We start from the raw sequence: 21,699 nt of genomic DNA, 5'->3' as shown, positions 1-21,699 counted from the left end.
TATTTTTGTACGTATAAATACTATTCAAATGTACGTACTGTCTCAGTAAATAATAATTACTGAATTACTCTTCCGAAAATTACTTTTTACATTTACTTAAGGTAATTTACATTTACATTTACCATACATAAGTAAAATTTACTTTTAATGTACGTAAATTACTTTTACATTCACCGTACGTAAAAATAAAATTTTACAATTTACTGTGTTGGAGTTACTGTTCACGCGCCGCCGCACATGGCGCTCACGCGCCACTCACTGTTGAAGCGCGTGGGGCACACGCACCGAGCCTAAGGCCGGCGCGTAGCACGCCACCGCCGCCCCAAAACCATCATCCTTTCTTCCTACGGTCTCAGACCACCTCCTACTCCTCACACGCTCCCCCACGCGCCGCCTAATGCGGCGGTAACCTCACTCTCCTCACCTCCTCCGATCTACCTCCAATCCATTCAAAATCCAACAACAATCACACCCAACCCATCAATTACATCAAATCATACCTTAATTGAAGTTTAGAACTTCGATTTAGCACCGGAGAAGCTCGGATCGTCGGTGGTGCTTCGATTCCTCGAGGTGGACTGAAATCGTGCAGTTTTGCCCCTGAGTCGATAGTAGAGGGCTCCAAGGGTGAGGATCGGCGTCGTGATGCTCTCCTCCGTGCCCTTGCGTCGCCGAAGTGGTGCTTGATGGTGGCGATGAAGCTTGCGGCCTCGGGTTGGAGAGCGGAGGCTCACGACGTCGTGAGGAGATGCGTCGACCTCGGGGTTTGTAGAGGGAGTCCGTGCGAAGCAATTGGAAGGGGCGGTGTTCGTCAGGGCGGGCTGGACGGCGAGATCGCCGGTGGGGAGTTTTCGGAGGGTGAGAGAGCTTGGGGAGAAATCGCGAAGGGGGAGAGAGAAGTGAAGGGGGGCGGGTGAAGGGTTTCCAGAAATGGAAACCCTAATCCCATAATTTTTTCTATTTATATTAGTTTCCAAAATCGGAACGAACTTTCGACATTAATAACTTTCGCGTCCGACGTCCGATTCGAACGCGTCACATGTCCACGCACTCGTATCGACGAGCTCTACAACTTTTGTGAAGGAAGTTTTCACAAACGATTGACGGAGTAAAAGTCGATATATACGTTGCGGAAATGTAACGTTTTTACTAACTAAACGTTCCGAAACGTTTCCGTTCGAGTTTCGTAATTTTGCAAGCGATTCAAATTTCATTTTAATGAATTTCACCACTTAACATAAATTAAACAATCCAAACATCGTTCTGAAAAAATCGGGTTATTACATTGCATGTGTGGGTGTCTAGGAAGCACGGACACGCGGACAAGGGTCCGTATTGCGTGTCCGACACGGACACGGACACGCTCGGACACGCGAACTCAATTTGGACACGGCCCGGACACGCGAGTGTCCGAATTGGACACGCATAAACTCATAATAAAATTGAAAGTGCTTATGGTGAGAATCGAACCTTGGTCATCCAAGTCACCCAACAACTCCTCAACCATTCCAACATATTCAATTTTTGTTATATTTATGCACAATTTAATATATATACGGAGAGAAACTCATGATAAAAATAAGAATGCTTGTGGTGGGATTATAACCTTGGTCATCCAAATGATCTAACAAATCCTCAACCATTCCAACATATTCATTTTTTGTTATATTTATGTACACTATAATATATATATATATATACATCTAAATACTTTCAAATTTTTAAATTAATTTTTTAATAAATATATATATATATATATATTTAAATAATTTTAATTGACGTGTCCACCACGTGTCCGTGTCCACAAAAATTTCTATATGCCGTGTCTACGTATCGAATCGTGTCCAATACGGACACTCGTGTCCGTGTCCGTGCTACATAGGTGGGTGTACACATGCCGGATTGAGTTTTTGTTTATCCTCTTTGTTGGAGTTTATCAGACACAGAATGTCAGATTCTTTTGTCTCTCTTATTTATTAAATAAATAAATAAAAAGTTACATAAAAAAATTGAAAAGTAGGTAGTGAATGTAGACAATGCGAAACTCAATCTTATATTCTTAATCGGATTGGTGTAGAATATCGGCATTATCAATTGCCAATCCAAATGTGAAAAAAAAAAAAAATTCAGACAAATTGCCATGCGGCCATGCACGTACACGAACAATGGCCACGGGCAGTAGTCAACCAACATCGATCTTCAGAGACCTTCAGCAAATAGAGAGGCGAAGACCTCCATTTGTGGTTTCTTCAATGCCATCCCAACTTCAACAGCTCCACCGCCATTCTTGCTGTCCATAAGAGACACTGCATCTGTCTTATCCATCGAAACGAGCTCGATCTTCTTCGGCCTTCCCCATCCAAAATCAGTACCGTAAACCTCAAACCTCTGTGAACCCGCAATTGAATATATCTTGTCATACAGTGAAAAGTCCAGGAATTTCGAAACCCAAAGCTCAGCTCCACTGAAAACCCCGTCGTCCAAACTCTTCAAAGCCTCATTGATTGCCTTTACGGCCACGACTAACCCATCGTCACCGGTCAAGCCTTTGGTTTCCGCCACTGCAACACGACCCACTATGCAGTTTCCGAAGTAGGTGTCCGGCACGGGCGGGTCCAAGCGAGACCTGACGTCCACGCCGAAGATCATAGCAGTCTTCTCTCCCTTTATTTCTCCTGCCTTGACTAAGCAGATCCATGTGTAAGCACACCCTAGAGAAAAAGTGGACAAATGAAGTGGTGATGGATCAGAAACCCTGGTTGTTTTCACAACACGATCTCTAAGTGTTTGAATATTTGCTCGTGTGAATTCGAAGGTCCCTCGAACTAGATCTTGGGGAAAAACTTTAGGTGGGATGCGATGCGTCACACTCCTGTTGTTGGGTCCTTCCTGGTTGAGGTAGTCATTGGCGTAGAGTTCTCCGAGCCCATCTGGGTCATGGATGGCCATTCTGTCGTGAAATGGTTTGAGTTTATCAGGTAGTGACATAGAAGAAGATGATGATAGGATTCCGGTTCCAAGTTTACATATGTGAGCCCATGCTTTGTAAAACAAGAATGCGATTCTGCCGTCCAGGACGGCGTGGTGCATGATTATTCCAATGGTAAAGCCGCGGTTATGGAAGAAAGTGATTTGTATTGCCATGGCCGCAACTCGTTCATCAGAAACTTCTAATGGGGGAATAAGTGGATGGTAGTCCTTGGCATCCACAAAGTCGTTGCTCGAAAGGTAGGTGAAATTATCGGCATTGGATTCGGCAATTGTGAGTGAAACGGAGTCGCCTTGGGCGAAGCTGATAACGGGTTTGGGTGAGTCTTGGGGCCAAATTAGGTTCCCGGCGAGTGGGAAATAGTGTTGGAGGGTAAGAGAGAGCGAGGCTTTGAGTTTGGGGAGTATGGAATCATAGAAAATATGTGGGTTAGTGGTGGGAGGTATTTCATAGATGTAAACAGTTTCAACAGGTAGAAACCTTAACCAGAGTAGATCAAACAAGGTTACAAGGGACTGATCTGATGGGATTGATGAGTCCGTTGAGCTAGGAAGAGGAGCCACTCTACAAACCTCGACTACTTTCACAGCTGATTTTAAGTTTGTCATGGTAGATCGATCCACAAATTTGAAGAAGCTAATTGGATATTGGGTTCAGTGATCGAAATAGAACGACTATACACATGCATTTATACAATGGATCTAGGTTCCATCTTTACTTTAAGCATAATAGCATTGTCATGTATATATGTGCCAACAAACGCGGGTGGTGAACTGGGAGCTGCCATTCAATTAGGTTTGGTTGCTTGTCAAACTTAGGAGGTGAACCTTTAGCTGACATTCAATTAGGTTAGGTTTATAGTTTAAAGGGGATGCTAATTAAGGGTAGCATACAATATTGTCAATTACTTTAAACAATGCTGTTGATCTTTATGTTGGTTACTTTCTCTACTTAATTAAGTATATAAGTCTATTAAGAATGAAAAGAATGCATGATTGTATGTATGGAATACTCACTAATTTCAGTTATATATGTACGTTGTTCTAATTTGAAAAAATGTTTGTTGGTCTCAACGAGGTCTAAGATGTGACCAATCATATTATGGTGAGTGAGATAGGGCCGGCGGGGGTGAAGCTTGACCAAACTGCATACTGAATCAGAGAAATGTGTCTGGTAGAAGTAAAGGCGATATATGGATTTAAATCTAAGCCACCGTAGGTAGATAGAATTTGAGGGAGAGAAAATTATAATATATATCAATGTATGTTATATATCTTACATCCGATAGTCGATATTATTTTGTGAGTGGGGTCTAAAAAATAATATATATTGTCAACCGTCAAATATAAGATGTAGATTATACATTGATTTATAGTAGATTAACCTCTTATAGAAGGGGATCTAGGAAGTTGGATGCTGGGTAATTCTTTTCCCATTCCAGGCAAAAAAACAAAAGTTCGCTGGATAAAAATCAAGCCTAGATGTTAAATCTCTAACTCATAATTCGTTGCTAACTCAATTTTCCGATTCTAAGTCTGCCACAGTGCCACTGGGCTGATCGTATGGGGAAAAACTGGAGCATTGTACAAAACTCCACTACAAACTCGGTAATTGAATGTGCCATCGTCAATGGGGAAAAACTTAAAGAAGCTTCATGGAAATATGAATAAGCTTTCCATAAGATGTATGCACCACATGTGTTAAAAATACTTCAAACGATATTGAATCAAAATATATATGTGAAGTCTATTCGATTTGATGGGCCATTTTGTGCTGCCTATATAGTCAGAAATTGGACTGGGCCAGTCGGTCCTTGCTCTAGACTTCTGAGATACTGGCCACTTTTTTCACTCACCATGCCAACATCATATATGGTTAAATGTTTTGTCTGATTCCTATGACTTTACTTCCAAGCTAGAATGACAAATGAAAAATTCGCTAACCTACCAAATAAAAACACTGCGACACGATGTATCGACATTCAAAAACAGAAAGATTAACTCTATTTTCCAATTTCATAGTAAATGTGACTTACCTACTCAAGCTGTTAGTTGTTATAACATTTCATTAAAACAAACCTAACATATCTAAATAAATCCAAGCATATCACCAACCTAAAAGAATATAGCTCTCTAGAAGATATTGTATTAAACTGAACAGTTTTAGGCGCCCAATGACATTAATCAAGATTGGTTTACAAGCTAACTAGAAAGGCGTCCACATTATGAAATAAAACTCACCAGTAGCTGTTTATACATGATGATTTAAGAATTAATTTCAGTTTACTCTCTTAAATTTTACACCTAAAATCAGTTCACCTCTTAAATTTTTATTTTAATTAATTCACATCCTATACTTTCAAATCACATTTAAAAATGACAAAATTCAGATTTTTCTTAGTTAAAATTCGATTAAAAACTATCAAAAGAAGACTTCAAATCATATATACAAGACTAAAACAAAATTCCCAATACTTCTACAACAATACTGAAACTTTAAAATTAGATCTCGTAGCATAATTATCGATATAATCCAAGTAAAAATCTGAATTTTTTCCTTCTTTAATGTTATTTGAAAGTATAGAAAGTAAACTGATTAAAATAAAAGTTTAAGATGTGAACAGATTTTGAGTGTAAAATTTATGGGGTGAACTAAATAATTCAGGGGCGGAACCACATGAAAGGCTAGTGTGGCTATAGCCCTACCGGAAAACAACCACAAATATTAACTAGTATATGTGTTAAAATAGCAAATGTTTGTGTTGGTCGAATTGGCTAACTACCATCCTCAATTCTAGCCATACCCAATGACTCTTGGTTCGATTCCCCCCCCCCCACTTTCTGTATTTTTCATTCCATTTTTTTTCTTCTTTTTCTTCCTTCATAGTTCTTTTTCCCTTTCAAAAATTTTCTCTATCATTATACTTTACAATTTTGAGAAAATCTAAACTCTATATTAATTTATTTCTATTATCTACCCATTTTTTCATTCCTTTTTTGTTCTTCTTTCTCTTCCTTCCCAGTTCTTTTTCCCTTTCAAATTTTGTTCTATATTCTTATACTTTACAACTTTGTCTACCTATTTTCTATCTCTAAACTCTATTAATTTATTTATATTTTCTCCCCATTTTTTCTCATTATCTTTCTTTAGTCACGATCGATACAATACCAATATCACTTGCGATTGAAATGCGAGAGGCAAAACCTTTTTATTCGGCAGTAATTAGCGCTTGATTGTTTAAGAGACTTCTTTTTTACTTAGGCTTATGCTTAGATTTCATATTGCGCTCAACTGAAAACCTCAAATTTATTGGTATGCATGTTTTTCTGTACTTGAATTTGATTCAAAACACTTCATCACATGAATGGTTGGTTTACTTAGTTATATGATCTCATCTTAAGATAAGGATTATGAACTAAATGGTGCAAAGTAGAAGAAAGAACTTGAAGTCCAATAGTCTTGAATTACGTTTTCATATGTAGGTTACTACGAAAACTTCATTGAAGCATAATAAAAATGTGGTTGGCAATGGTTTATACGTTGAGGACATACACTTGAAAGAGTCATTTTCAAATTTGATTCATCTAATTGTTTACCTGTAATTAACATATTATTTACATATTCTTTAGGTATTTAGTTTTTTTAAAAAAAATTGGACTAAAATCAGCCATACCTATTTTTCAATCATCGTTCCACTCCTGGATTAATTCATGATTTAATTTCGATGCATAGTGGTATTACTGGTATATATATAATACATACAGAGTAGCGGTAGCTCTATAGACACACACACAAATACAAACCTTCTATACATACATGTCCGCCAAAATCGTACGTTGAGATAGCAGAAGTTGTTGGTAAGCAATTTGACAAAGCATGGTGATGGTGGGATCGATGCATAGAAGGGTAATACTGCTGGGGGTGAAGTAGTAGATTTAGAAAGTTGAGGGCGATTAGTCGTTAGCTGACAGAAGAGCTTGTGTCTGGAATCCCGGGGACCATTTGTGACCTTGGGGCCAACACCAAACGTAGCTCTTAAGCGTTGCGCTCTTCATTTACATAACCAGTTGGTCGATCGATCAGTAATAATTTCCTTTAATTGTGAATTGAAATCACCATCGTGCGCCTCTCACTATTAGTACCGCCAACGGTCTCATCAATTAGTGTCTTCCTGCTACTGCCGCTGCTCTGGCCTCTTCCATTTTCTCCTCCTCCTCCTCCTCCTCCTCCTTTTTCTTTTTCTTCTTCTTCTTCTTCCTCTTGAGATTCCCACCACTGCTTGTTTACACTCTTTAAACACAGACACACCAAACCCTAAAAAAGCTTCATGTCCCGTCTCTTTCTCTTCCCTGCAAAACACCACATAACTTTACTCTCTCTTTCTCTGCAAACATATATGGTGTCATCTGGTGAAATAATAACTAGTAGAAAAGCAGGCCTAATATTTCAAGACGAACAGATGAACAGAAACAAAGTAGGAGCTATTCTTTGTGATTGCCCTATCAGTTACATATTATATATGCTGGTTTTTCTAACTAGCTGGTGCACTGATGAAAAGTGAAACTGGGGCTGGGCATCCGAATTTCAGTTTGGGTTTGGGGTAAATCTATATCTAATCCGAATTAATTGATTATTCAATTTGTCCATCCATATCCGAATTTTAAGGACTTTGATTAAGTTGTTCAACTAATCAGAATTTTCGGATCGGTTTCGATTAAAATCTAAATATGAAAAGTCTTATGTTTTTAAACTCAAATTTTAAGATGTACCAAACAATTCAATTATCTAAGCACTCTAAGCACACAAATTTTAAATATAAATATAAAGAATGAATTTGTCACCATATTATGAAATCCATTATCATAACCATAAGTTCAAACTTTCATTCATTAACCAATAATGGAGTGTCATGTATATTAAAAACAATATATTTGAAACTAAATTAAATTATTCGGGTTGAATCGGTTTTTTCGGATGGTTTAGAAAGAGATCCGTATCCAATCCGATTTTAACCGGATCAGATCGGTTTTCTTCTTTTTTCAACTCAAATATTTCGGATCGGCTATCCGATCAAGAAAATTTAGATGGAACAGATCGGTTTTTATGTATATTCAGTTTTTTGCCCAGCACTACGTGAACACACAACTAATTTACAAGAAAATAAGAAAGGTAGTTAGCTTATCTAGGGTTTTAAGTTATGGGCCATGATTTATATGAAAACCATCGGAAGAAACCGGCATACGACTCAATATCACTGCAATGAATTAGTTTCTAACTTACTATAGCTTATAGGGTGGTTTTAATTTGAAGTGAACAATTTGAAGAGAGCAATTAGGGCTTGTGTCAGCTGCTATCTTTTAGGTTATCAAGGTGCCGAATCTACTTCCGTGCATATCTCTCTGCAAGAAAAAAAATACTGTGTGGTCCTTTTATGCCTAACTTTCCCTAGTCAGTGGGTCTTTTTAAAAACATATGAATCGGTCCCTCTTCTATAAGCTAATCTTAGCCAGTTCTCAATTCTCCGTTGTTTAAAGTAGCTACCATACACATGCCAATGCTAATGGACTACTAGTGGGACTTCTTTCCAATTCGTTGATCTGTAAACTCAATCCTCGCTCGGCCACATGAATCTACATCGATCTGCTTGATTATACTATGCTTCTATATATGCTTAACCTATATACATACACTGTCATGCATAGCAGAAAATCATTATCAGATTTTCTCAAAATAATTAGGCATGCATATGTACATACCTAATTAATATGTCTAGCTAATAAGTGTTATAATCATATATGAATCAGATGATTAACACTTACGAGTTCAAATGACTACGTTGCGCTTAAAAATATATCAATTATATATATAATTCATGAAGATTAATTATATACATGCATGCTTGATTTGACCAGATTTAAACTTGAAAATATAAATGTGCGTGGTTCTTAAATTTTTGAGCTACCTATGAGTCTTTACGCGTCAACGAAATACAGTAATGTGTCGAAAATAAGTTAACAAAGAAGATTGGACCACATATGCATCATATATGAATGGATAATCTTGGGATGAAAACTTGAGCTACTAGGGCTTTAATTGCTCACATGATCAACACCTTCATCTTTCTTGGTACTATAGGCGTGCATGTGAAAAGGATATAACAAAACCCTTTTGTTAATTGTCGATAAAGCATGACTCCGGGCTTTCGAATATATGTGCAGCACGAATGGTCCCAATTTTTTTTTTAATTTATGAAGATATATAATTTCTAATGAAGTTATTTAGGACCAAAACATACATTAGTGTATATTTTCGTCTGCAAAACTATACGTATGAAATTGTACAAGTTTCTTAAAACATCTACACTCGTACAATTGCACTCGATCATCATATGATAATCTAACAGCAATATTTTAATTACATTATTATCTCTCTTAATCTGTTAAGGGTGCAATGATTGATGAGCATAATGCGTGATGAGAAAACGATGAGATACTTAGACTTATTAGTACTAGCGCATTCATTTGAGAAGTTGATGATGAATGTACCACGTGGCATCGTATCTGCCACTCCTTTATCTTTCCTTGGAGCTTGGTCGGTGTGGAATTCCGGCGCCCTCCTTTTCTCTCAACACCGGCCTTGCCTGCTTCTATCACTCACTTCCTCTTCTTCTTCTTCCTCTTCTCCTTCAACTAGTTATACTCAGCCACACACTTGCAGAATATTTCGATTCTCAGAGATTGCATGGGCGGCCATCACTTAATTGGTTCTGTTCTTTAGCTACCAAATTTCCATGACCAATTCAATTACGGAAAGCAAACCACTCAATATATATTCTTCGTCATCGCTGTGATAGTCAAGCCCCAAAAACTGGTCAGCAGTCAGAACCGGAGAGGATTGTAAGTTGGTTCAATTTTAAATAAGTAGTTCTACTGTCATCGAATGCAATTATTAGCTTCCACAGCACTTATAACATATATTATACATGGAGCAAGAAATATATATCTTGCTTACCCTATATTTATCTGCAGCTGGGAAATGGGAATTGAAAGGCAAAATAATTAGTCAAATATGAATATAATAACAACAATTAAACGTCCTCGAGGACTTCGATCTCCTTTCGTTTGAAGTTCCTGTGGTTTTGGTTTATTATATATATGAATTCATTCTATAGATTAATTGATAGCATCTCCTACTTTGAATTAGTTTCAGGGATCATCCGTAGTTCATTTCAGCTCACACGTTATTTTTTCTATTTACTCGCCTTTGATTTTTTGTTTTTTTCTTTCGGATAGAGAGGAGATCGATAGAGAAGTATATATCTTGAAGCAAGAAAGAGACCAGAAATCGAGAACCTTGAGCTGAAATGATAAGTTTCCGATTATAGCGAACCAATGACGAGAGAGTACACATAAGATGATTAGGAGTCCCAATACTAATGATGCTGATGGACAAGGACCAGCAGGATCGACTACTCATTTTGAAGCTGGCACGACCTCAAGATTAACTTTGTCATCAACAACTTCTCGTTCAACTGCTTCAACAACAGTAGCACCATGGATGAGGTTAAGTAAAGATCCAAGAATTGTACGTGTATCGCGTGCTTTTGGGGGAAAGGACAGGCATAGCAAAGTTTGCACTGTGAGAGGGTTGCGAGATCGGCGCGTGAGGCTTTCGGTACCTACTGCGATTCAGTTGTATGATCTTCAAGATAGGCTTGGACTCAACCAACCTAGCAAAGCTGTCGATTGGTTGCTTGACGCGGCCAAGGATGATATCGACCAGCTTCCACCTCTTCCAATGATGCCTTCTGTCCCAGGGAGCTATGGCGGCGGCGGCCTAATGAATCATCAGTCACTCCTGAATATCACTCCATCACCTCTTGATCAAAACATAGGAGATCAAGGAACTAGAAGCAATATTTGGAGATCAACAAATGATGGTGAAGAAGATCAGAAAAATGATAAAGATGTGGAAGAATCAGACGAAGATGATAATGGAAAACAAAGAGGGAATGTTGTTGATCATGGTTCATCATCATCAAACAACTTCTTGATGGCCAGAACTAGTACTACTACTACTACCAATCATCCATTGTTCTTTCCAGGTCTTCTGAACAATTGTAATGCCATGCCTAATTACGGTTTTCATCATTGGGATCAAAATCAGTCTTCAAATTTTCCGCTATCTCATCAGTTGGCAAGCCATGGATTCACATCTCAACCTACAGATCTTCACAATTTCAATGTGGCATCCTTGCCTTCCGCATTATCTTTATCAACTGGAACAACACAATCTTATTTTCCTTCGCATGCTACCACGGATGCAGCAGATAATCAGATCGATATTCCGAGACAATTCAGCCACCACATGCCGAGTTCTCATCAAAACCTCTTGGCCAATTCTGTATACCCTAGTAGCCAGTCTATGCAGAGAGCAACGCCCCAAAATTTGATGAGTATGATTACAAAGCTTTCCCATTCTTCCCAGCCAACTAAAGACCAGGAGCCTCCTTCTAGATGATACAAGCAAGCGACCTAGCTTATAGGCGATTCTAGTCCAAGAGTACTCATGAGAGGTACTAATGACATTTCGTTCAACTATGAGAAATAAATGAGAAATAAAGTATGTATCCATTTCTCTTGTACCTTTAAACGGCGATGGAGAGCTAGTGCGCAGGCCAGGTACAGAACGATCTCTAGAGGAAACTTTCATCGAATCCCGGGGTTTCTGATAGTTCTTGATTAATTAAATGTTCATTTAAGATTTTATTACGTATTATGTTTGGTTTCCTTTTCATAGTTTTGCTATGCATATAGGCTAGCTCATGTTTCTGTGCTATTCAGCAAGATTTTGAGTAAGATTATCATAGGCCAGTTTCTAACCATAAACTCAAAGCATTGCTTGCAACATATATATGAATATGAGACTGCTTTTGTGTTCGTCAATTAGCTATACTTGAGTCATTTATTGTTGGTCAATCTACTTTTCTCGATCAGCAATTTAAATTGTTAGGGTATAGTACATATTAACGTGCATGGTATCAGAAATGTGCATTGAGTCTATCAATCTATGCCAAGTTACAAATAAGAAATGTCAGACTAGCCTCTTTATCTCTAATTCGACAAACGATAATTAATGATAGGTCACATTGTTCAACGGTGATCATAATGTTCTTTTGTGTAAGTTGTTCGTTGAATGACACTGAAATAGTTTTTTTCGACAAGCAACACTGATATAGTTTAATTCAAGTATTTAGGTAATATTAGTTATGGATGTATTTAATATACTTAATGATATTGATGGTATGGTTTTTATTTCCATGCCATATAAACGCCATATGAGTACTTGGGAATTGTGCTACTCAAGAACAATATCTCTTTATTAGAAGCTTCATATATTGTTCTATGCAACACTTGCGGTTGCAAGATAATACTGTATGATTTAGTGAAAACCCTAGCTAGAAAACTGATCGAACGAGAGAGATGCAGATAGTTTCCTTTTCAATTCTCTGGTTGTTAAAAGATATATCGATATATATATATATATAGAATTATAGATCTAGTACACGTATATATGTACATAAATATACAGACATACAGTGAGAGTCTGTGTGTGTGTGAGAGAGAGAGAGAGAGAGAGAGAGAGAGAGAGATAATGAATATATAGTGTTTGAAGCTTCTGAGAGAGTAAAAAAAAAGATAAGAAACTGCAGGCTTTAACAACCAAGAATGAGACGTATGAGAGAGAGCAGTGTCAGCATCACCTACACTAGATCCAACAACATTATTACGTACGTCTGTGTGTAGGGAGGAGAATTAGCAAGATAAAAATGAAATGCGTATCGCATATATATACTCACAGAAACACAAACAGTCACATTGCCCTACCATCTACTGGGATTTGAAGGCTCGTGGTTTTCCTTCTGCGTAGGTCCCTTTACGTCTGTACTCATTAGGCTGTTCACTGACTATTCGTAAAGCCAACAGAATCACCCAGTTGAATTACATAACTCAGGAATCCCAGTAGGTTATCTTACTCGATCAATCTGGTCATTTTAGGGCCTTGAATTTAATTTGTCTCCTTGATTAGAATTTATCTATCATACAAATGACTCGTGATTCATGAGCACGTACACAAATCATACAGCTAGGTCTGGCAATGAGATTATCATGCATCTTGCAATTCGAACTCTTGGAAGTTGGATCACGGAGAGTTGATTGAGCTGCATGCTGGTTTAATTTCCATAGGAAGCATAGTTTTGAGAGAATTGCCGACTGGGGAACTTGGTTAAAACGAGTAAAAGGAAAGAACCATCGATCACTTTACACAAAAGTAACATTGGTACTTCTGAGTTGTAACCTAATCATGGTGTTCCATGCAGTTGGAGCATATATACGATACGTGAAGCCTGGTGTTTCTGACAGGTTAATTTGTGTTTCACTTGGAGACATTTTACCGCTGGGTGTAAAAAAGTAGCCAATAACCCGAAAAATATGCTATAAAAGAGAATCACCCAAATGGCCAAATCCCTCGAACCGACAAGTATGAGCCCAAAGTATTTCTAACGTACTAGTCGAATGAGAAAGCCCAAACCTCCATAGTCCCCAAAAAGCCCCATAGTTTTAGGCTTTTAGCTAAAAGGTATTGCTAAATGTATCCGACAAATTTCTTCGCGAACCCAGCAAATTTTGTACATTCACAAAATTACTCACTACATCTGACATTTTTCCATAATGTCATTCTGCTATCAAAACCCACCAAATGATACCCCGCCCCTTTTAGTTCAATAACATCCAAGATTTTTTTAATTCTAACTTATGCAAGCTATGGTCTGTTAATACCACCCCCTTTGTGGGTGTAACGACCCTAAAATTTCGAGCTTCAAAACTCAAAATCTTAAAATCGTTAAACACAAAAATAATCTCAATGAAATCGAAATCATTTTAATGTCGCAGCGGATCACATCTGAGTTTAAAATATAACTCAGTCAAGCCGATTATTACAAACCCAAATGATAATTCAACATATAACAAATGGAATTGTATAATCCTCACAACAACCTCACAAATAAAATCACACCAAATCTCACACACAATCCACGCTGGAACCTCACCATGACTGGATGCGATCGACTTCGAGTCTTCGGAGTTGTCACTCAATCACCACTACTCAGCACCTGCGGAAGTATCCCCTACACCATTGAAATTGGTGCACCGGGATTGCAACACAAACCCGGTAAGCTTTACAGCTCGTATGAGTAAAATATTAAGATAACTCTCGTCTCATAAAAGACACAACTCCACATCAACACAGTATAATGAAAATCATGAGAAAACGAGCAACCCATCTGGTTACTCTAATATTTTCACAAAATGGTAACTAATGAGCGCTGGTACACATCTGTTACCCCTCACTTAGTATACCGCTGATGTTGGGTAACCACCCGCCACCCAACATCCAAAACAAGCTGAGTACCCATGAGCAGATAACCACCCGTTACCTCCCATGCAGTACTATGGCAGACAGACTAGAGCTCTAACTGTATCGTAACTTTCGCCCGGCCAAAGGCTAGGTTCCGACTTGCCTCACATGTACAATAATCTCACATCATATTGTACCACACATCACGTCCGAAGACAAATCACAATATTTCACATTTTCCGTGATAAAATCATGTACAATAATCACTCATCATATTGTACGTTTTAAAACTTTCACAATATATCCATAATAAAAATCATAACAGTATATTATATAGCAAACTATATATATTCGTATTTATTTACCATTTATACAATATATACATAGTCCACTATATCATATACATGTCATATTTCATAAACACCTGAAAAATTACGTACGATAATCTCACATCATATCGTACCATTAAAATCACACATGCACAATTTTCTGTCACCGAAATGACTATTTTTAATGAATTAATAACAGTATGTAATCTAATGAACTATATATATATATGTATTTATTACCATTATACTATATATACGTAGTCCACTAAGTTATATACATGTTGTAATTCATTAAATAAACACACTTGCAAAAATGTTGAATCACCACGAGGGTAGATTCGTAATTCAGTGAGATTTTACTCACCTTATTAACTTGAGCGTAATTCCTCAATTTCCGATAATAATCTCTTTCCTCGATTTAGCGATCACCTTAAAAAGATAAGACAAGCATTTAGAATCGTTTCGTAAACCTTTAAATGCCAAAACAGTAATAAACGGCTACTGTTCAGCAATTTTGGTTTATACGAAGTTACTGTTCACTGTTCACTATTCACGGTTACTGTGCAAATATACGATTAATACGTATTTCTGTACGTATAAATATTAATACGTATTTCTGTACGTATAAATACTATATACGTATTTCGGTACGTATAAATATTAATACGTATTTCTGTACGTATAAATATTATATACGTATTTCTGTACGTATAAATTTTAATACGTATTTCTGTACGTATAAATATTAATACGTATTTCTGTACGTATAAATATTAATACGTATTTCTGTACGTATACGTACTATTTAAATGTAAATACAAATTCAGTAAATAAAATTTACTAATTTACCCTTTTACAAATTACTTTTTACATTTACTGAAAGTAATTTATAATTACATTTACCGTAGGTAAAACTTAATTACATTTACCATACGTAAATAAAATTTACATTTACATTTACCATACACAGTAAATTACCAAAATACCCCTATCGGATAAAAATGTCACACCACTGCACGTGGCGGCGCGTGGGGCACACGTGCCACCCGCCGGCAGGCGGCGCGTGGGGCTCACTCGCCGAAGCCACCCACGGCGCGTGTGACGCCACCGCCGGCCCAAAATCACCCTCCTTCTACCTCCGCCCTTCTCACGGGCTCACGCTGCCCCTAGCCTACCCACGCCCTCACACGCGCCACTCATCGCGACGGTGTCTCCCCCCCCTTTCCTCCCCCTCCGATCTCCTCCAAATCTCCATTAATCCAACCAAAAACAACACAAAAATCACACAACAAGCATCACTACATCCTATTTGATGGAAACCTCACCTATTTCGGCCTTGGGAGTGCCGAAACTCGTCGGAGAGTTTGGACCGACTGGTTCGATTTCTTGAGGGACGATCGGAGCTTCACGTCGGCGCTGGAGACTGTGGCTTGCTTGGAGGGGGGCCGCGTCGAGCTTGCAAGGTTGATGGAGTCGGCGGTGCAGGCCACGGAGAGCTGGAGGCCGGAGATCGGGGAGAGAGAGTGAAGGTCGGGGAGGGAGAGAGAGAGAGAGAGAGAAAGAAAAGGGGAGAGCGGCGGGATGAGAGAGAAGAGAGAGAAAGGGTTTCTGATTATGGAAACCCTAATTCCATAATTATCTATTTATACTAGTTTCCAAATCGGAAACTAACTTCCGACGTTAATAACTTTTACCTCCGACGTCCGATTTGAACGCGTCACATATCCACGAACTCGTATCGACGAGCTCTACAACTTCCGTGAAGAAAGTTTTCACAACCGAGCGACGAAATAAAAGTCGATAAATTCGTTCGGAAACGTAACGTTTTCTTATTAAACGTTCTCGGAACGTTTCCGTTCCCGTTTCATAACGTTTGCAAGTAATCATATTCGGTTTAAAACAAACTTCTCAACTTAATAGAATTTAATTCAATCAAATATCGTTTAAAAACGAGGGTTATTACAGTGGGTGTTAAACATCGAGATTGCTCGCTTTACACAGTCACCGGAGTCCTACTCCACTATTTTGAGCTCTAACTATGCTAAAGACCAATTACTTGTATGTTTGCCCTACATTCTCCACTAGATGGTAGTTTGGTAATTTTAGTACCAAATACTCATTTGCCTACAAATACGTGCTCTTCACTCTCCACTCTCCACATTACTCCTACCGACTCTACATCTTCATGTAGCTGACTTAGGCATCAGAGGGTTGAATGTCGGTCAGCCCGTTCTTCTCCCTTAAAGATGTTTGTTCATGATTTTCAGGTTGTCGGAGATGATGCATTTTCTCATGATACTTAAGGTTCTAGCCCCGTTGGAATCCCACAATAACATTTGGTGCTAGAAGGAGGGTCCTCATTGGCACCACCCTCATAGCTCACTATGAGCAACTCCATCATTTAGTTGGAATTTTTGGGAATTTTTTCTTTTCTCGAGTTTCCCTCTGCCCACACATGACGAGCTCGAGTCCTCACATATTTTCTTGATTATCACCTTTCTTGCATGAATATTAAGTTTCTTATCTTCTAGGACTTTAAGATTTAGCATCTGGGTTTTCAGATTTGCAGTAAATTTGATGAGAGAGAAAATATAGTTGGGTTTATCTCTCTCCTCCATGGTTGGTCTATAGTCTCACCAAATGTGTCCACTTATGCTCACACATTATAAGCTTATCTCCTTGATGTACTTTGTTGATTTTCATCTGATGTACAATTAAATTAAGCTAGTTTCTGGATCTAGATGTTCTGATTTGCAAAATTTGAGGAGAGAGAAAGTAAATATGAGATTTTCTTTCTCCCCCATAGCTGGTCCTATGTCACTGCACAACTTTGCTAATTCACACTAGTTCAAGCTCGGCAATCAGCGGTTATGAGCTTCCCTAATACACCAAAGCTTGTGTAAAATTATGTGATGAAGCTTTTGGATTTCAACTTTGCAATGAGATAGCAATTGATGAGAGAGAAAGTGGATTGGGAGTTTTCTCTCCTACACCGCTCATTTGCAGACAAAGCAGTTTACCTCCACCGCCAGTTCCTACACCAATATCATGCTCATCATCCACCGGCGAGTCAAACATGACCTCAACATCATCCACTGACATCGGAAAGCAGCCTAGGCGTCGGCCCAACCGTACCCAGATTTACTTTAGGCACCCAATCTTTCTTCATTGTTGACACTCATAACTTGTAACTTGTCTCTTCATGCCCCAACAATGAGTTTGGAAGGTTGTAACTCATCCTGCCCGGAGGCTAGCTCTTCTGCTCGCCCGTGCACCATGTCTCGGCACATCCAACTTTTAGTCCTAACGCTTGACCCGGCCCTGCACTAGTTTCTTCGCCTGGACGCCAACCTCCCTTACTAGGTTAACAACTCCACCACCTGCCCGGAACAACTCACCCGGTTGGAAAACCTGCACCTGGCCTTATAGCTAACCTGTAATGTCAACCAAGTTCTGACCTGAGCGGCAAACTCCCTCACCCGGTTGGCATCTCCCTCACCCAGCAGATCACTCCAGCCCGACACCTCTCTCTCTCCCGACGCGGGGCTCTCATTCGGCAGCTCTCTCCGGCCTGGGAGCTCTCTCCTGGCACATGGTTCTCACCCAGCAACTCATTTCAGCGCAGTTGCTCTCTCTCCCAACGCGGGGTTTTCACCCGACAACTCACTTCGGCCGGTTGCTCTTTCTCCCAATGCAGGGCTCTCACCCGCCCGGCCAAACACTTAAATCTAAATTTCATAGTTGCCTCGCAACCTCATTGATGTGTTTATGAGTAGATTGGATGCGTTGATTCAGTCAACCCGAGGTTCCTCCTAAAAAAAAGGAGAAGAAAAGAATGGGGCGGGGAAAATTTACTCAGTACACCCAATAATCAAACATCAATCTTTCAAGACACCACATCTGTGCCTTATATCAATCAAGTTGATTCAATGTGTTTTATTTACACATATCTACCTCCGCTAGTACACATATTGCTTATGTGCTTGATTTCAATCACACGTACTCACTGCATCTAATACCACATGCAATTAATATAATTGGCACCTCAGTCCAATTCTTCCTATGTCGGCACCCGACACACATAATACTTGGTTGCTCTCTGTGTTCTCTTACATATGTCTCCTCAGGACATATATTTTTCCAGATGAGGTACAACTATCACTAGGACTTTCTTATATGAGCAACAAGAGCTTTGTCGGGACTCGATGGACGACATGGAGTCTCATACATTAATTTCATTCTTTCTACTATATTTGTGTTGCATTCAACCACCTTTGATATGTTCTCGCTTATATTATTACTTGAGTTATTGTCATGCAAATTTCTTACTACACCATAACATATATGCTATATTATTCTTGAGCATTCTTGTTACACGGGCACATAGTTACATAGGTCACGCTAAATGGTCAAATCTTACGGTTAAGTCACACGGTAATGCCTCATGACTACACCTAAAATGGCTATCTTCAAAAGACTACCATATGACTACACACCTATGTTGATTCCTTGCAACTTGTCTCTATGTGTACTCCTCATGACTACTTTTCATACTTATTTATATGATTGTCTTTGTTGGTATTTTTACATGATTACTTGACTTGCTCTCTCTTGATGATTACTCTCTCCACGAGCGGTTCATTTACATGTTGCTCTCCACGGTTTATCTTTTATGTCATTTACATGTCATCATGTAAACTCATTCTCCACAGGTCCTACCGCCCACGGTTTATTCTCCATGGGTTCTAATACCCACGACTTTTTCTCCAAAGGGTTTAAACACCCATGATTTGTTGTCCAAAGAATCCCATCACCCATATATACTCTACATAAAGTTTCTCGGCACCTTTTCAAACCAACCGCGGCGAGTGTGCACGCTCCACAACATGGTTTCTTATTCAGCCACTTTGAGGGAGTGCATAGACTCCTCAGCTTTCACTTCACCACATGGCGAGTACTTCCACTCTCCAACGCGGTTTCTATTTCAACCACCTGGGCAAGTAGTTACACTGCCCGACCCAGCTTCTACCCCATCACTCGGGCGAGTACATACACTCCCCGCCCGAGGTTCTATCTCTCCACCCAGGCGAGTACTTACACTGCCTGACCCGACTTCTACCCTAATACCCGAGCAAGTACATAGGCTCTCTCCGGCTCGGTTTTCACCCTATCACCCGGGCGGGTGCATGTACACCTTATGATCCGAGACCCGGGGGACTTCTGCATCCTACCCGTGACACATACTCATCATGCATCACATATATACCCATCATGCCTCATTGCATGATCATCATGCTCCACCATACGCTTTAGTGTTATCCGAGTCTCAACACCATCTTACACCTACTTCAGTGATATGTACATACGCCCACAGTGTTATCCAAGTCTCATCTTGTATCTACTTCAGAGTTCTATCGCCTACGCTTCAACAACATTTGTCTACACTTTAATTTCATATCCGAGTTCTTATGCTTCAACGGTGAGCCGAACATCTCCTATTGTTCAGCGATATTATATCTATGCTTCAATGACATTCTTTATATTCTTCTGCGATATTCTCACCTCTATTTCAGCGGTATCTTATTAGACCTCAGTAACATGGTGTCTGATCTTTCTCACTAATACTCCTCATGACCCGCTCCATTGTTACATCTCTATGATCACGCAATGCCACCCCAACACGACCCCTTTATGCCAACCGAGGTGAGTCCCTAACACTCTCGGCACGGCCCCCAAGTGAACTACAGTTGGTTTGATCTCATGCATGGGTACGTAGGCATTCTAGCACTCACCTAGAGACAACCACACATCGTATACACCACAATATGTTCCCCCGGATCATAACCACACGTTGTATACACAACCACACTGTGACATTCGCCTCTATGCCTTGATTTCAGTCCTCCCAAGACCACACTTATCTCCGCATACGATCTCTCTTGGACCTTGCAACATTGCCCAATTTTATTTTCATATGTTGGAATAGCTCAGTTGGTTAGAGCTTGTGACTATTAACCGTAAGGTAGTGCTACCTAGTCCATCCTCTCTCTTGCATGAGGACTTGGGGGACTAGTAGTGTCGCCATTTGTTGCTCCGACACCCGTTTAGGCTTGTACTCCCAATGCTTCTATAGTGATAAACTTCTCATCTAAAATAGTCTCTTGACCGGAAACTTTGGGGACTTGTTAATACCACCCCATATTTGGGAACTTTGGGAACTTTGTGAGTGTTAAACATCGAGATTACTCGCCTTCACATAGTCATTGGAGCCATACTCCACTACTTTGAGCCCTAACCAGGCTTAAAGGCATGTTACTTGTATGTTTGCCCTACATTCTCCATTAGAGGGTAGTTTGGTGATTTCAGTACCAAATACTCATTTGCCTATAAATGGGTGCTCTTCACTCTCCACTCTCCACAGTAAGACTCCATTCTCCTAATTATTCATACCTACTCTACATCTTCATGTAGCTGATTTAGGCATCAGAGGGTTGAAGGTTGGTCAGCCTGGTCTTCTCCCTGAAGGATGTTTGCTCATGATTTTCAGGTTGTTAGAGATAATGCGTTTTCTCATGATACTCAAGGTTCTAACCCCGCTGGAATCCCCAGTAACATGGTCTGATCTCAAGTGTCTTTTCAATTGATCAAAAGACTAAGAAAGCAAGAGTTAGAGAGTATGATAAAGGTCGGAGTTTCTCTCTCATAAGTAGAGAACTGAGTTTTTTTGGAATGATTTATAAGTAACATCACATGCTAGTAAGATGATTCAATTTATGGGTTCAATAAGATCTTTGTTTTTTTATTGTAGTTGGATCTTCTCAAAACATCTTTTGTTTTCCTATTTTGAGTTGGCTTTTAATTCTGAATATAGGTTCCATTTTGTTGAATCCAAATTGATTAAGTTTTATGGAAGGATGAGAAAAGGATTGCCGAAGATATATGATGGGGAGATCAAAGGTT

General features: G+C 39.3%; 2 protein-coding genes across 2 annotated transcripts; one reads left to right on the top strand and one right to left on the bottom strand.

Moving 5' to 3' along the window:
- Positions 1-2,199: 2,199 nt before the first annotated feature.
- On the bottom strand, positions 2,200-13,164 carry LOC126797374 (malonyl-CoA:anthocyanidin 5-O-glucoside-6''-O-malonyltransferase-like). Its single transcript, XM_050524012.1, has 2 exons — positions 13,134-13,164; positions 2,200-3,578 (listed from the first exon to the last, which is right to left on the bottom strand). The coding sequence occupies exons 1-2, from the start codon at positions 13,162-13,164 to the stop codon at positions 2,200-2,202; spliced, it is 1,410 nt and encodes a 469-aa protein (XP_050379969.1).
- On the top strand, positions 9,688-11,913 carry LOC126798108 (transcription factor TCP13). The gene is made up of 2 exons (XM_050524949.1): positions 9,688-9,885; positions 10,282-11,913. The coding sequence occupies exon 2, from the start codon at positions 10,403-10,405 to the stop codon at positions 11,507-11,509; it is 1,107 nt and encodes a 368-aa protein (XP_050380906.1). The 5' UTR covers positions 9,688-9,885; positions 10,282-10,402; the 3' UTR covers positions 11,510-11,913.
- Positions 13,165-21,699: the final 8,535 nt, after the last annotated feature.

The sequence above is a fragment of the Argentina anserina genome, chromosome 6 (assembly GCF_933775445.1).
Source record: "Argentina anserina chromosome 6, drPotAnse1.1, whole genome shotgun sequence".
NCBI classification, from domain to species: domain Eukaryota; kingdom Viridiplantae; phylum Streptophyta; class Magnoliopsida; order Rosales; family Rosaceae; genus Argentina; species Argentina anserina.
The sequence above is the reverse complement of the archived record's forward strand: the minus strand, read 5'-3'. Positions and strand labels throughout refer to the sequence as shown.